At 36.6% G+C, this 16,703-nt stretch overlaps 2 protein-coding genes across 2 annotated transcripts; one reads left to right on the forward strand and one right to left on the reverse strand.

Moving 5' to 3' along the window:
* mns1 (meiosis-specific nuclear structural 1) lies at positions 1-3,635 on the reverse strand. The gene is made up of 10 exons (XM_077228743.1): positions 3,471-3,635; positions 3,089-3,313; positions 2,643-2,770; positions 2,390-2,492; positions 2,080-2,309; positions 1,711-1,927; positions 1,513-1,620; positions 750-1,007; positions 504-629; positions 1-379 (listed from the first exon to the last, which is right to left on the reverse strand). Exons 1-10 carry the CDS (start codon positions 3,471-3,473, stop codon positions 272-274), a joined length of 1,506 nt encoding a protein of 501 aa, XP_077084858.1. The 5' UTR covers positions 3,474-3,635; the 3' UTR covers positions 1-271.
* A 132-nt stretch (positions 3,636-3,767) lies between these two features.
* LOC143737393 (intelectin-like) lies at positions 3,768-9,355 on the forward strand. The gene is made up of 9 exons (XM_077228755.1): positions 3,768-4,105; positions 4,205-4,319; positions 7,027-7,105; positions 7,268-7,420; positions 7,501-7,748; positions 8,146-8,304; positions 8,396-8,516; positions 8,739-8,842; positions 9,058-9,355. Exons 3-9 carry the CDS (start codon positions 7,045-7,047, stop codon positions 9,208-9,210), a joined length of 999 nt encoding a protein of 332 aa, XP_077084870.1. The 5' UTR covers positions 3,768-4,105; positions 4,205-4,319; positions 7,027-7,044; the 3' UTR covers positions 9,211-9,355.
* The last annotated feature ends 7,348 nt before the right edge of the window (positions 9,356-16,703 follow it).

Consider the following 16,703-nt stretch of genomic DNA (forward strand, 5'->3'; position numbering starts at 1 on the left):
TTTAGATTTTCATATCTGTTTAATAAGTAGTATCCTTTGAGACCAATGTTTCTTCATAAACCAAAATCAGTTTGGCATTAGAGTAACACAATATACAATATAATTATAATATACTGTAACATTTATTAAAGACAAAGATCAATTTGAAATTTGTTCCAATCGTTTGTAAAAGTGGCAGATGCACTGCTAAGTACACCAGCACCAACAGATTAAAAAAAAAAAAAAAAAAAAAGAGCGCCATGTGGTGGTCATGACCAGAATTACCCTACTGCTAGTCATCTCCCCAACCCTCATCTGAGAAAATATCAGCCTGTCGTTGTTTGAAATTGTTTTTGAAATCCTCATCAAAGTGCTCCAGATCATCTTCTTTGAAAATACCCTAGTGAATAAGGAAAATAAGAAAAACAGTTGTGTGATGACAAATGCATCCTCTGAATAATGAATCTGAGCATGCGAGATGGCTAAAAAAACACAAATATCCGTGTCCTATGGTGTGGTGCTACCTTTGGTAGGTATCCAAGCAGTTTTGTCGCATGCTGTTTTAGGAGCCTCTGTCTCTCCTCTTCAATGATCTTCCGACGCTGAGTCTCTCTCTCCTGCTCCATTGCTCTCTCCTCTTCCTCCCTCTCCTGTTGAAAATTTAGATTTATTCATTCCACATTATCAGCAGTTATTGGTATAGTCTGACTCAGAAGGAACTAATGAGTGAGCTGCATATTTGCAGGTTGATTTGTGGGTTTGGGTCTTACTTGTTGAGCCAGATACTGCTTTCTCCTGTCTTCCAGCAGCTTCTCCACAGCCCGTTTGTGTTCCAACTGTTTCATGCGACGCTTCTGGGCATTCATCTGCTCAATTCGGTCATCCTCTGCAAACTTGGCCATTGTCATCTGTCTGAAGGCCTCCTCTTCCTCTTTCTCGGCTTGTATACGCAACTGCTTGAAAGCCATCATCTCCCGACGCGTCTGCTGCAGCTCCAACCGCTGCCGGATCCTCTTCTCCATCTCTTCCTGTGAGTTACATGATGGTAAACGTTTTACATGGACGTGAATCTCACAAAAAAGCATCCATAAATAATACAAATAATTACAACTAATTATTAATATAAAATATATAACAACAGTATTTGGTAACAATTAATTTTAGTGTCCTTTTTACACATTACATGTAGTGCATAATTACTAGTATATATTGAGGATAAAACTAACCCCTAATCACACCCTAATCCGAACCCTATAGTAAGTACATGTAGTTAATTAGTTTTTCTCAGTACTTAATGTATAATTACACTGTAACACGGACAACTTAAAATGGTGTAACCCAGTATTTTAATATAGTAAAAAAAAATTATATTACAAAAATCTTGAAGGCCGTAAAATAGGCTTAATTTTTTGGGGTTATTTGAAATATGAATTGGACATTTCAATGACAGGAATCATGAGATTGACCTTTGTCATCTTTTTAAAATGTTTAAAGTGCATCCAGTAAAGTGTGTTGTAGTAAGACAGTTCTCACAATTTCTTGTTGTCTTGCAGCCTCAGCCTGCTCTTCCAAGTAGAGTTCCTCACGGACGCGCTCAATCTTCTCACGCTGTCTTTTCTCAATCTCGATCTGCTCAGAGAGCTTAACCAGAAGGAAATAAATAACACATTAATATTTGAATCTTGATTACTCGCCTGTACTTGATGACCCAGAGGGTGAGCTTTCATGTACCAATTTGTGCAGGGTTTCTTTCTCCTGCTCTCGCTCTCTAACTTTGGCCATCCTGTCCTCCTCCTTCCTTTGCTGGTATTGGGCAAACTCAATGATGCGCCTGTTCTCTGCTTCCACTTTTTCTCGCTCCATACGTCTCCACTCTGCTTGCTGCTTTTTAAAATCTTCAATGTATCTCTGAGTGGTCGTCACCTTATCAAGTCGTAACTGAAGCTCCCTGTAAATTAAGCTTGCCAGTTTCAAACAATCCTAGAACCATCGGATCAACTCATCTAAAATAGATGTTGTGATATTGTCTGTTTGCTCCAAAATAATAATTTTAAAAAAGTAGCAGCAAATAATAAACTTTAAAAAAAGGAACACACTCACATCTGGTCCTCCTCATAGATCTTTCGCACTATTTCGTCCACCATGAGTTTCTCTTTAAGAAACTCATCATAGGCTTCCTGCCTCTTGCGCTCCTTCTCCTCAAGCTGTTGCTCAAGCTCTTGCTGGTAGCGCACCACCTCTTCATACTTCTTCTGCTCCAGCTTCTCCTTTTCCATCTCTGCACGCTCATGCTCGCCCTTCATCTTACGGGCAATAGCAGCTTCTTGTCGCTGGTAATATGTTAAATCTCAATAAGCAAAACCCCAAAATAGATGGCCAAATAAGATACTACTTTGGGGTTAACACTCACCATTGTCTCATATCGCATGGCCTCCTTTTCTGCCATCTGTGCTGCCCGTTCTCTGTTCAGGTAAGCAGATTTGAGCTTCAACTCTAGCTCTCGGAGCTCAACACTGCCAATAAAAAACAAAGTTTAATAAATGGTAAAGCTATAAAAAAAATAAAAAAAATAAAATAAATAAATATATATATATATATATATATATATATATATATATATATATATACTGGCTACAGAGTGCCATTAAACTCTGGTCTGTTACCTGTTCTCTTTAATGTACTGCCTCATCTTCTCATCTCGGAGTTTCTCATTATTAATTCTCGCCAGCTCCTTGGCCATCCTCTCTTCCTGTTCAAGCTGCTTCTCTCTGAACTGTCTGTCCTCTTCTGCCTAAAAACATACATTTTGAAGAAGTCAAGTGTTAAATTTATGATTTTATATAATCACATTTAATTGTAATATTAAATATATGTTAAATGTGTTGATTCAGAATAGATTGTGATGATCAAGGTATGTTTTAAAATGCATGATTAATGTTTCATGCATGTTTTTAAATGTGTAATGTAACGTTATGTTGTTGTTTTTTTGGATCAGGAAGGAAGACTCCAGTGTCATAGGGCACAGCTAATGGGGATCCAAACAAATAAACAAAAACGAGAACACGCATCTTTTATTGAGCATACAGCTGAAGCATTTTATAAAGCCAACCTTGAGAAGTGATTCCTCTATTTGTTTACCATACTCTTCATCTTGCATCTTGCGGAGGAAGCGCTTTCTCTCGACTCTTTCTTCGCACTGGAGGTTGGCTTGCAGCTGCCGCTCTTTGGCGATGCTTTTGGTCTGATCTTCACGCATTTCCTCCTGTTTGCGGTGATCCAGGATCATCTTCTGATGGTGGTTGTGAGAGATGTTGCGACGCTGGCTCATGAAAGACTGCACAAACACGGTCACTTAACGTTATAAGTTCCTCAACACAACCTCGCTAACTCGCATCGTCTGAGCTTAACCAGAACGATTAGTTTGCAACGATTAGTTTGTTCAAACAGACTGTTCATGGCATTTTAACTATTAAAATCTACGTAATATTTACCATTCCTCAAGTGTGCTCGACAGCTCCGTCGATTTTACTTTTGAAATGCTTTTGTTTCTATCTAAACAAAGTAGGAAACACCACGACACGCTCATTTGTTTGTGAGTCGTTGTCCTAGAAACGCCGGGCTTTCAGACCTGGGAATAAAGAAGAATTTTATTGGCCAGCGCAACTCTTGCAGAGCCACAGGTTCCGGAAGTATTACATTTATTTTGTCAAAACAGAAATTTATTTATGTTGAAGGATTCCTTTAAAACACTGATCTATATTAGAGAACTTAAAACTGTTTAAAAAAATAAAAATATGTCCCGCGCGCACTCAAGATTTGTAAAAAAGACGCACAAATATCACAGAATGATACCCATGACACTTGTTCTTTTGGGTGCGTTTAGTGAAAAACAAACCGAAATTGAATGTATAGTTTAACGAAATTCTTGACCACCTTGGCCAATGGGCTTCTCTGCATGCCTGCACAATGTTCGTGAGGCTCTAGCTGCAGTTCACTCCCTCTTTGCCCAGAAAAAGCACACAAGTTGTAAGAACAAACTTTGTTAACACATTAGTTAACTAGACTACAACACAATACATGCACATGTGCATGTCATGCAGCTGTGCAGAGAAGACCAACAGAAAAGGTAAATATAATGTTGAATAATACATGACATTTTTGTTTGTTTTTCTCTAAACCCTAGGCCTATCCCAGAACACTTACTTTTGCAACTTCTTTTACAAAGCTTGATCCTGGTCACAATTCGCTGATATAGTGAACGAGGGCGAGCATTCTTAAACAATTATCATTTTGTGGTCCATAAAAGAAAGAAGGGCATATGGCATTAGAACAACACCAGGGTGAGTAAATGATTACTTAATTTTCATTTTAGGGTCAAGTATTCCCTTTGTAATTACCATGAAATCATTATTGAATTTTTTATTTATTTTTTTTATTTTTTTTATATTTATTTGTGCACATTATCATTTTTTTTTTCACATCATGTTTCCTTGTAATTTGTAGTTCCTCCATGTAATTTAAAGTTATCAAAATAACTTCTCTGATGACATGTTTTTCTGCAAACTGTCACTCACATGAGATCACAGTAGTGGCAAACTATATGATCACATCCCGCCCTACATGTTTTTCTTGTCCAAAAAGCTGTTTCTCTAAGTCACAATAGGAAAGAAAAGAGGTGTGTTTCAGAGATTGTTTTATTATTGGAAGATGAGAGGGTCTAGGCTCTTGGAAAAAACAACGGCTAACTTGGATTACTTGAGGCACCTATCATATTAGGGCAGTGACATCTTGGCCAGCATTCAGAGTTTTATGACTATCAGTGAGTTTCGCACAGTTTCTTGTGGATTAGCTTGTTCGTCTTGTGAACAATGTTCTATATTTTGTGTTATAGCTAGTAAACATACAATAGGACTGCAATTTTTGTGGAATGTGCTTTACTCAGCGGTTAACAGGGTGCAAATTGCTCTGATAGCTGCAAATTACTGGTCAATAGTGTGCATAAAACCACATTTAAGATTAGATTTAAATCTATTCATAAAAAACAGCTTTATTGGGCATAGACATCACTAAAAATGTGTAGTTTAATTGTTGAAATCTGGAAGCCATAGAAAGAGTACATTTATTTATTAAAAATACTATTTTTGTTTACCTTCATTCATTAGGTAAACAAAAGCATTATTAAAAAGCTTTATCATTATTAGGTTTACACAGCAGTCATAAGCCATAGATAGATAGATAGATAGATAGATAGATAGATAGATAGATAGATAGATAGATCCTTTATTAATCCCCAATGGGGAAATTGTAATGCATAAGCAGCCAGACTTCTCAGGACAATACACTACTATACAAAAATACAAACATATTATACACTAAGTAAATATTAAACAGAATATACAGAATAAACACACACACACTTAAAAAAACAGTAAATATGTATACAATATATAACTACACAGAGTATACAAAAATGCACAGGATATACGTATATAGTTGCAATTACAAGAGAGGCTGCATTATGCAAATTAATGTGACCCACTAGTCCACCAAAAGATCAATAGTGCCTCTGCTTTTAAGATATATATTATACAATTTTATTGCAGAAAGTACAAATTACCTTCTATATCGCTTACTGTTGTACCGGGGCAAAATCAGTCTCCTGATAAAATTCCTCCCCAAACCAACTAGCATATCATGAGGGGGTGAAAAGTGTTTTTCATGATAATCACATGTTTGAAAGAAAGAAAGAAAATATTGATATTGTATATTTATTTTTGTACAATATATCACTCAATATTACACAACACCTATTATTAAATACTAGCCTATACATGATAATGCTGTAAATGAGTCCTACCTGTCGAGACATAATCTGCCTCCTCTTAAAAAATAACATTATTTTAAAGGTAAAATCTACATAAACAAAAGTATTGTTTAGTGTAAAACATGTCGAAGATAGTGAACAGGCTGTTAATTAAATAAATGTTAAGCTATTTCCTCACAAAAGCTGTTTATTCAGCGTAGTGAAGCCTCTCTTCCATTGATATTCAACAACAACAAAAAAACGCCTCTTGTCTCCGTCCCTGCATACTGACAAAGCTGGAGCGTTAGCTTTAGCTGTTACACTTTTTTTGGCTAAAGGTCGCAGGCTTGCCTTCCAGTGGCTTTGGTGTGTGTGACTTGAAGCGGCGCTGTGCAGATTCGAACCGCTTTGATGTCATACACCAATCGGTCTGCGCAGTGCCATTTCAAAACAGACACACCTAGACCATTGCAAACAGGCAAACAGAGTCATGTTTGGAACCGCAGAAGCTATTTTACAACCCTACATAAGGCAACATAAAGGACAATGATGCACTGGTGTGCCAATAACAATATGTTTATCTAATCTGAATTGATAACCTGTTACCCTCTGTCATTGAATCCGTGTGGCATGTTCCTAATAATATTGAGGTGGAACACTGGACCACTGCCTCCGTCCTGTAATACCACCCTGAAAATCACTTCTTGAGCCTCTATGGAGGAAACCTTTTCAATTTTCAATTTATTCAAGTTGGTAAACTTGACATGTAGTTGTTTATTTTTCAGCAACATCTACAGGTTTTCCCTTGATGAAAGTAGGTTTATTGGATTCCTGAGAAAAACAAATCTCTTCCTTGTTGTATTTGCCAGTAAAGGAAGTCTTTGTCCTCCTTTGATAAGAAAAGGATATAAATTAACATTTTTCCTTGAGCCACTTTAGACACCAAGAGCACAAAACCTTTTACCTTACTACTGGCTCATGGAAATGGTAAGTTAATGCGCTGTCTTTTTCAGATAATACAAACAAATGACAGAGTATATGATTTGATAATTTATTGAATGTAATGAATTGATTGAAGAAAAATGCGCTGAATGTGTGAAATCAATTTGTCAACATCAGTTTGCTTTTAGTAAACATTCACACAAAAAACATGGAAACAAGCACATCACAATTTCAGGTTTGCAAATTTTCAGAGTGTGGTTTTTATTTTTAATTATGAAGAACCTTTCTCCTTTTGTTTTCAGACTGTCTTTCTTATCAAAATGTTTTTAGGGATCCTTCTCAGTCTCTCACTGAGTTTATGGTTCTGTGATGCTAAATCAAGTAAGTGTTATTATCTGATTTCATTGAAACTCTTTTATATAAAGAAAGTCATCATATTTTCTTTATCACAATATATATCACTATGTGACACATTTTCTAACTCACTTTTTGACATGCATTACAGCAAAACCAGCGTTTAATTTTTTTATGATCTTTCTACAGTGGGAGCTATGTATGTAATACAAGAAACAGAAGCACCATGTATTAATATCAGTGATACCAAAAGCAACCATGAGCTTGAAAAACTTCTCGACAGAATGAAATACTTTGCTCGAAGCTGCAAAGAAATTCTTGACAAATATCATGTTTATGAGGGTATGGTCTTTTTTTATGTCATTTTTTTTTATCTTAAGGAATAACTCAGTTTAGCTGACTCAATGCTTCTGTTCATGCAGATGGCCTGTACTTTCTGATCTCATCAAGAGGGGTCCTTTACCAGACGTTCTGTGATATGACCACTGCGGGCGGCGGCTGGACGCTAGTGGCCAGTGTTCATGAAAACAACATGTATGGAAAGTGTACTGTTGGTGATCGCTGGTCTAGTGAGCAGGGCAGCAACGCAAACCGCCCTGATGGGGAAGGGACATGGGCGAACAGAGTCACATTTGGAACCGCAGAGGCTGCTGCAAGTGATGATTATAAGGTCATTTTTTATTACATTTATGGTTATACAACCCTGGTTTAAGAGAAGCAATATAAATGACACAAAGTCCCTGGACTGACAATCAAAAGATGTTTATCAAGAATATTAAACAGAATCTGACACAGTCTGTGTCCTTTCTGTCACTGAAAAGACAATCAATAAAATGAATCAACAATCAAATTTGTTTCATAACTGATGAACCTTGTGACATTCACACTTATATTGAACTGTATTGAATCAACATAAATTGAGCTGGATTATTGCTGAAACCAAAATCGTTTCATTAATTCAGTTTTGCAACATTATCATTATTTCCCTCTTTATTACTGTATAGCTGATTTGATGCAATCTACATTTTATAAAGCACTATATAAATAAATATGACTTGATTTGACAGAATCCTGGATACTTTGACATTGCGGCACAGGATGTGTCTGTGTGGCATGTTCCTAATAATATGGCGTTTGAACACTGGACCATTGCCTCCATCCTGAGATATCACACCGAAAATCGATTCTTAACTCTACATGGAGGAAACCTTTTCAATTTATTTAAGGTCAGATAAACTTTAATGCCAGTTTTGAGTTTTAAACATTCCCAGAAATATAGGTGGCCAAACTTTTAAACTTTTATCTTAATTTTCCCAGAAATTTCCTGTGAGGTTTGGAGTCGGGACATGCATAATTGATAATGGACCTGCTATTCCAATAGTGTATGATACTGGAAGTGAGGATTCTACCAAAAAACTGTATGGGCCTAGTTCAAGAGGTACAGCAATACCTCTTGAGCCAATATTTTTTCAGATATTTTAAAGAAAGTATAGCTACATCGACTGACTGTCATAAAATCTATGTATTATTTGATGGTGTATTATTTTTACAAAGCATCATCATTGTTGAGATCCAATCACTTTAATGAATGAAAGCCATGTCATGTGTGCATGGACCTTTCATGGCAGATGATCAATTATATATTCTTTGCTTTTTGCAGGACAATTTGATCCTGGATTCATCACATTCAGAGTCTTCAATACTGAAAAGGCAGCCATGGCTCTTTGTTCGGGCGTTAAACCAACCGGCTGTCACACTGAACATGTGAGTTAAACAAATAATTGATTATTTACAACAGTGTTTATGAACAGCATTTGATCACCACAGGCAGTTATTCATGCTTCATTGTATAACTGAAGAGGAAATTCCTTTTATAGTATGGTAATACAATTTCAACAGAAAAAATGAACTGCACCAATGTTATATGAAGAAATGCATATGTATGTTGTTTTGTTATTAATTCACTCATATTTTTGCAGTTCTGTATTGGTGGAGGTGGACACTTTCCTGAGGGTGTCCCTAGACAGTGTGGAGACTTTACGAGTTTCGACTGGAGTGGCTATGGTACTCATACAGACTGGAGTGCTTCCAGAGAGATAACTGAATCAGCTGTACTTCTCTTTTATCGCTGACACTCTGATATACTTTATATTGGTCTGTGATCTAAGAATAAGTTACATTTGTTCAGTTGGAATTTAGGGTAAACGTGTTTAGGTGTTTGTAACTAATAAAAAAAAAAGTTGTCATTTAATGAGCAGCCTTTGCTAGTTTTAAAATCCATATCCAGTACTGTATACTTTAAATCTCTCAGTGTTCTTGTGTTTCTTTTTACAACTGTTCAAAAGTGGAAACAAAAAATAAATCCAGTGGATTTTCGCCAACTGAAACATTTACAAAACATTCACATTTGTTCAGAAAAACACATAGCAATTACTGTAAGATCTATTGAAACATTCATCATCACATGTCACACTCATTCTTTTTCCAAATTCTTTATTTATAGATTATTTTGGACAAAAATAGAAGGGTAAAAATGGCAGGTACCATTTACAAAATAAAGAAATAAAAATATCTAAACACAACAAGAAAATCTCAACAGACAAAATAAAATATATATTACTTTAATAGGCTACATTATAGTAAGTAATATTTCAAAATACAGTAATTTATTCAAACACATTACTAAACAAACACACACACCAAATTAGGTTTAAACGGGCACGCGCAGTCTATCGGCAGTGATTGCTAAATCAGAGAAACAAACGTAATTGGTATGTGAAACTATACAAATGAAATTTTAGAAAATATTGTGAAAAAATGTAAGTGAACTAAGCAAATTATACTGTCAATTTAATCTATTAATGGTTTAGAAATAAACTTAAAAGTTAAAGTAAACAAGCTGAGTGTTCACGAATGCCACCAAATTGACAAGTTCCTGTGTCATTCTTCACAAACAAGATAGTCAAAATGCTTAACCACGTTGTTGTCAATATTACAATACTCTGACAGTATTTCCAGATTTATCCCAGATAGCAAACAATCATTGAAACTGTAGCGTAGGGACCAATCAGACACACAATTATTAATTATATTTGATGCAGCAAACCCACTCTCCCAACAAACTATGTTAGTTAGTTACGTGAACCATAGACATCATAGATATCTATGCATAGACAATAAATACATAGACGCCCTATTGGCCGCTGGATCGTACGTCAACGGCGCCGCCATATTGCGGAGGGCAACTTTCCCCAAAACTCTCATAAGGGGAATTGAGAAAAATGCCTGCTTCGTGTGCTGCTTGGGGCTGTAGCCTTAAAATCGCCGCACTATTGAAAACAGGTCTCGAGGTATTACCTTTCAAAAGCAAGACTAAACATTGTTTCTGGTTGTATTTGGTCATTATTATAATTAGTAATAGTAACGTTAGTTGGCCACTGGAGTCAGTCAGACTCATAGACAGGTCAGACTAAAATAGTTAGCAATGTCGCTAGTTAACTTAGCTTTGAAAGTTGATGAGTTGACATGATTTTTATTATAGTTTTAGCTTATATTATATTTTATATAATAGGCTAAAGTAAATTTCCTGAAATCAAAATATTAATCTAACTATATTTTCTTAAACCCGACCTTTATGACAAATACTCATTTCGGGGAGGTAGTCACTAGTCACTATTTCATTTACTTTTTTTTTATTGTCTATATATATCCCGCCAAATGGGTGACATTTGCTTGATGTAACTCATAGATATGTAAGGAACTCAGCTTTTTGGAAATATTAATAATCAATAATATCTTGTTATTATTAATTATAAATATTTGGGTCAGTTAATTGGATTAACTTGATGTGGCTGAATTAATATTACAATCAATTAATCAGTTCTTCCAACGAACTCTTTTGATTATTAATTTATTCTAAGAAAAGTGTATCTTCCATGGCCACCGAAGAATAATTATTTCTTCGCCTGTACAGTACTTTGAGCCAGTAGCAAAAACCGTGATCGTAAAGTGACTTGTATTGCAAACAAAACAGAACCAAATACATATTATGTACAAGTTTTATTAACTAAATATAGATATTTATATGAATATAAATAAACTAAACAACATACACAAATGAATACATAAATAGGTTAGTGATAGGATGAAATTGGAAACCGGAAGAGGGTCTATGAGAAGAACCATCAGAATTTCATTTTCACATTTCATTGAATTGAATACTTGCATTTGTAATGGGAACAATTCTTGAAGTTGTTGAAAATTGAAGTCGTTGATGGTTCCGGCAGTGTCAAGTGGAAGTTGGTTGAGCGTTCTCTTTCTCCAGGAACGCATGGCTGGTTTGGTCAAGGCCTGGGACTCTGTAGAGGCCACGCCGAGCACCCAGGAGAAGTGAGGAAGTCGGAAGGATGGGTGATTGGAGTCGTTGTTGGTTGGAGTCTTTGTTCCAAAACTCTTGAGATTGTCCTTGGTTCTTTGTGAGAGAGTCATCTCTCTCCTGTCTGAGCCCATATCTGGTTGGAATCGAGGCCTGCTGGGCCCTGGGGCCCCCGTGGAGGGGGAAGGGGGTTCCCCAGTAACACCAGAACAGTGTTCCGGCTGGATGAAAGAACTAAGAGAGGGAGGTCACATGTGGACTGTCTCTAATAAGGCCTGGAGAAGATCCTCCCCTAAGGGTTGAACTCGACCAATCAGAAAGGGGACATGTCTGAGAGGGAAAGTGGCTCTTAGTTGATTTATGGATCTTTGTCCCTAGCAAGATTATACCTTCATTAATGCTAAAATAGCTATAACACATCCACACTGCATTCTAGAAGAAGGTGATGTACATCAAAGTGTGAGTCATTAAATGAGGATTAGTTAGGTAGGAGGCATTATACAGGTGAGGTTACATTGATCGTTAGTTTGTTGTATACCAGGATACATACCATAATATATACCTAATAGTACACGAGACAGTAAACCATTTACACTGTTTCTTTCACAGTTTTATGCATGTTCATTTATAGATCAGTTAGTCTATGATTAATGCAGCAAAGTCTGTTTTAAGAGGGTTTCTGTTTCATAGTCTCTCTCTTGAGTATGTGGCCACATTCCTCGGAGGTCGTAAAATCTCCTTGTCATGCCCTGTAACATGACACTGTTTCTGCCCTTGTGTTTGTTCATTTGGGCTGTGTGAGGAGTTTCATAAACCTTTATAATGAATAATTAGTATGTGTCTGATTGGTCCATACCCTACAGATATAAACACTAGATGTCGCCTTGGGGTTCTAAACATGCGTCAAAACCGCCGCCATCTTGGAACAGGGGTCTTGTCATAGAAAGTAGGTAACGCTGAATTCATGGATGATGCCGGACTTTTGTGCTTCGTATGGATGTTTACACGAACGAAATCTAAAAACCAGACAGCAAGGGATTACATTTCACAAGATTGTGAAATTGTGTAATTTTTTAAAAATTTCTCTGGACTCTATAATAAATACATGTCTGACTGTTGGAACGAACCAAAACAACTAGAAAATCGCTTTCATGATGATTTATGGTGATTTTATTTCCGTTAGACCTTTTCCAACATTGACACTGATGAGGGGTTCCCCTGTTTCAAGATGGTGGCTCTATTGACGCATTCGTTCCAATGAACTGCCGTAGCCAGGGCGACATCTAGTGTTTATATCTATGGTTGTAACTCTTCAAAATTAAACTTTATTTTTTATATTTTTTTCAACACTGAATCAAATAGGCTACTACACACATTTAACTATTCAAAATGTGTATTGGTCAATCTCAGGCAACTTCATTTCATTTTTCTAAGAAGAAGATGGACGCAAGTTTTCTCAGTCCTGTTGAGAACCTTTAAACATAAAATTAGTTTCAAAAGTCTGATGTCATTCTAAAGTGGTCCAACGGTTCAGGGGTCTCATTTATAAAACTGTGCGTAGGATCCTTACTAAAAGTGTGAGTGCGCCCGAAAGCCAAAAATAGTGTAGGCCTACGCCAAAAAAAATAAAAATAATTCAAACTTATAAAACCTTGCAGAAATGCGTAAAATCCCCTTTATAAATCCCAGTCAGCAGAGGCTGAATGGTTTCAGATCACTAATGATTGTCATTAGCATAAAAGAGCTGTCAACGTCCAAATCTGGCGAGCGGCAATAATTGGTTAGATTTCCAAACACCTGCAGTAGGCTACTCCTACTCTCTGCCACAAGTGCTTAAAGGGACAATGTGTAGTTTTTTAGGTATTTTATTATCTAAAATCAATATTTTTATTCATAAATATGTCCTCGATGGTGTACAAATACCTAATATAATGACCAAATACAACCTGAAAAATATGTTGAGTCTTGTTTGTGAAAGGTAATTCCCCGAGACCTGTTTTCAATTGTGTGGCGATTAGTACAGCCCTAAGCAGCACACGAAGCAGGCATTTTTCTCAATTCCCGTAATGAGAGTTATGGGAAAGTTGCCCTCCGCAATATGGCGGCGCCGTTGACGTACGCTCCAGCGGCCAATGGGGCGTCTATGTATTTATTATGCAAGGGGGTAATCCATCAGCCGGAAACTGAAGCCTCGCGGGGGCCGCCCTTGTAGCAGAACTTCACCTGCTGTTAGCATTCCATTGACTCCCATTCATTTTGGCGTCACTTTGACAGCTAATAACTTTACATCTGAGGCGTCCAAAGACTTCATTAGTCCATTATTTATTTCTAAAGAAACACGACAATGTATAAAAGGCTCCATTACTTTGTATCTTACATTATGGCCCCGTAGAAGCCGTTTTTGTCAAATTAGGCTAACGGTTGCATCATAACCACGCAACTCTGTGTCGCATTTTAGAGAAATTACCTTATAGACAGGAGGAGAAGCTCGCAGGCAATATTTTACGGTCTATGAGGCAATCGTAGCGACATAGAGGCATAAAGTCGAGGGTGAAGCCCATAGATAGAGAATCCATAAAATAAAAGTAACAGGACAAAATATTTCAACAACGTGTTTGAGGAATTAGGTGATTAATTTGTCTTGGCACAGCTACTAGAAGATTTACAACTGTCAGACTGTCGTCAAGCTCAGTTTGAGCCTGCACAGTTGCTCAGCCATCAGGAAGGAAGTGCAATAATCGGGCTTCAGTCTTCTCCGTTGAAATCAATGGGGTCGCTGTGTCCATTTCTTTTACTGTCTATGTTATTATGTCTATGGAGGCTTCCATGTCGTTCCGCCTTGAAAAACCATAATAGCAGATAGGGTCAAAAAGTACAAGGCGTTTTCATTCAGAGCCAGCGTCACGTGACTGAAAGCAGCAGAAACGGAGGAGCAGAGCAGTGAGAGGCGCTTGTCACTGCCCCGGCAAGTTTAAAAGGCTGCATTGCAGAGCCGGCTTCAGACTGCGCTCAGCAGGGGGGCATTTATTTTCAATGGGTTGGCACTAGGTATGGGGACTTTTTTTCGGATATCAGATATCCTATATTTATTATTGCTACTGCCTTTTCTGTTATATATTACCATGAAGTGATGCAACCCATACAATAAACATAAACCATTACACATTGTTGCAAGACGTGCAACTCTTAAAAAATTTGATTAAATAAGGGTTAAATAGGCCTATACATAAAAATTGCAAGACCGCCTCTGACCACAGCTTTATTATAAACAAAGCTAACGAACATGCACAGTCTCTCACTGGCAGGATAGTAGTTTAACTGCTATCTCACTGGCGGAAGAGAGAAAAAAAGCTACACATCTTTATTCTGCTTTGCTCTAACACAGGGGTCTGCAACCTATTTGTCATAAAGTGCCATTTTTAAGTTTCCGAGCCCATCACTGTGCCACAACTTCGTGTTTTTACTGACTTCTTTCAGTTTTGTTAAAAGTGTTACACTTCCACTTGGCAACATAACTACATCTCACTACTTTTAATGAAGACAACTGTGTGTTGAGCTTCAGAATGTAAGCTAAACTTTCAGTTTCATTTGCGCCAGTTTGCACGTCGGCTTGCTGAAGAGATGCGTGTTGCAGCAGCGCTGTCATATCTATAAACCGGGAGCCGTTATAACACTCGCATGTTTTTTGTTGTTGTTTGTTTTTACCAATTTGGGAGGAGTAAAATTTACATTTGTGACTTCAACAAGCATATATAATGCATAAATGCATTTTGTTCATTTTCATCTGGAATATGTAAAAGTGTGCTCTCAATCAGAGGGCATTTGTCTCACGATTGGATAGCTTTCCAATCAGAGAAAAAACATGAAGTGATCAGGTACGCATGAACAGGGTTTCCACATGCATCGCAGTCATTTTAATATTTATGGAATGTTTAATAAGGACTCTATACACTTGGTTGAAATTTATAGCATTAACTATTTACACCGGAACGAGCTTTAAGGTGTCAGTTGGATAACTCGTTTGCGCTGATGCGCAGTGGTCAGCGCGACCACTCTGACCAATGGTTTGTTAGAGCTGCAAGCTTTCATTGACTTGTGCAGTTTAATAGACACACTTTAATAATATAATAACTCCTAACTTAATAAAACAAGCTGTTACTACAAGGACGACAGGTGGGTTTTCTCACAGCACCACACTGTGGTTTTAGGTCGGCTTTATTATATTTTCAGCTAATGAGCAGTTTGTAGACATACATTTTTATTATTTCTCACTGAAATGTGAATTAAATTAAAGTGATATTATTTTGTAAATTATATCATAATTCAATTTGGGGGGGCATAAAAGACATTTGGGGGGTCATTGCCCCCTAATGCCCCCGTCCCCAAGTGAAACAGCGCTGCGTTACCTCACAAGTTTCATTCATCTAATAAACTGACCTGTGTAAGTAGTAATTCAGCACTTGTGGGTAGTTCGATAGAATTAAATGTCCTTATTCCTTTATATCCGTGGGACTCGTGTGTGGCGCCGATATCTGTCTCTATTTAGCAATCACGACTTGCTTCATACCACAGTCATGTTAAAAACATCCATGTATTCACTCATCCATAAACATTATTAGATCCATCAGCATGACGACAAGTTCCACAATTTCGCTTATACATCATCAACCTACGCTTTTGTTATTGTAAGAGGTTAGCGACACTTAGCAGCGAAAAAAATTACATATTGTAGCTTTAATTAACGTCTGATTGTTACATGCACAATTATGCATTTCTTTACAACATATATCCTTTATATTGTTCTTTAATCTAAGCATTAGTGCAGTTTGTTCAGTGGTAATTTTAGGTATTCATTTAATGAGCAGTTTCTGCTAGTTTTTAAATCCATATCCATTACTGTATACTTCAAGATTCTCAGTCTTCATGTGTTGTTGTTATTTTATATATATATAAAATATAATATATAATATCTGTTCAAAAGGAACAAATGTTTAAATAAATCCAGTGGATTTGCTCCAGTTGAAACATTATTTTATAAACTCTCATGCTTTTTCCAAATTCTTTATTTTTATATTTATTTGTATTATCTTGTATATATATATATATATATATATATATATATATATATATATATATATACACAAGCATCAAAGAATAGAGATCCCTGACTATATATATATATATATATATATATATATATATATATATATATATACAAGCATCAAAGAATAGAGAACCCTGACTAAAATG

The sequence above is a fragment of the Siphateles boraxobius genome, unplaced genomic scaffold (genome assembly GCF_051911475.1).
Source record: "Siphateles boraxobius isolate OS27281-9 unplaced genomic scaffold, OSU_SipBor_1 130, whole genome shotgun sequence".
NCBI classification, from domain to species: domain Eukaryota; kingdom Metazoa; phylum Chordata; class Actinopteri; order Cypriniformes; family Leuciscidae; genus Siphateles; species Siphateles boraxobius.

Excerpts from the sequence above, each read along its gene's own strand:
- LOC143737393 (XM_077228755.1), top strand. The coding sequence starts at position 7,045 with ATGTTTTTAGGGATCCTTCTCAGTCTCTCACTGAGTTTATGGTTCTGT. Across the intron at positions 7,421-7,500 it reads CAAATATCATGTTTATGAGG|ATGGCCTGTACTTTCTGATC; the intron begins GTATGGTCTTTT and ends CTGTTCATGCAG. Across the intron at positions 8,305-8,395 it reads ACCTTTTCAATTTATTTAAG|AAATTTCCTGTGAGGTTTGG; the intron begins GTCAGATAAACT and ends TAATTTTCCCAG.
- mns1 (XM_077228743.1), bottom strand. Across the intron at positions 2,771-3,088 it reads TAGAGGAATCACTTCTCAAG|GCAGAAGAGGACAGACAGTT; the intron begins GTTGGCTTTATA and ends GTATGTTTTTAG. Across the intron at positions 2,493-2,642 it reads CAGTACATTAAAGAGAACAG|TGTTGAGCTCCGAGAGCTAG; the intron begins GTAACAGACCAG and ends TTTTATTGGCAG.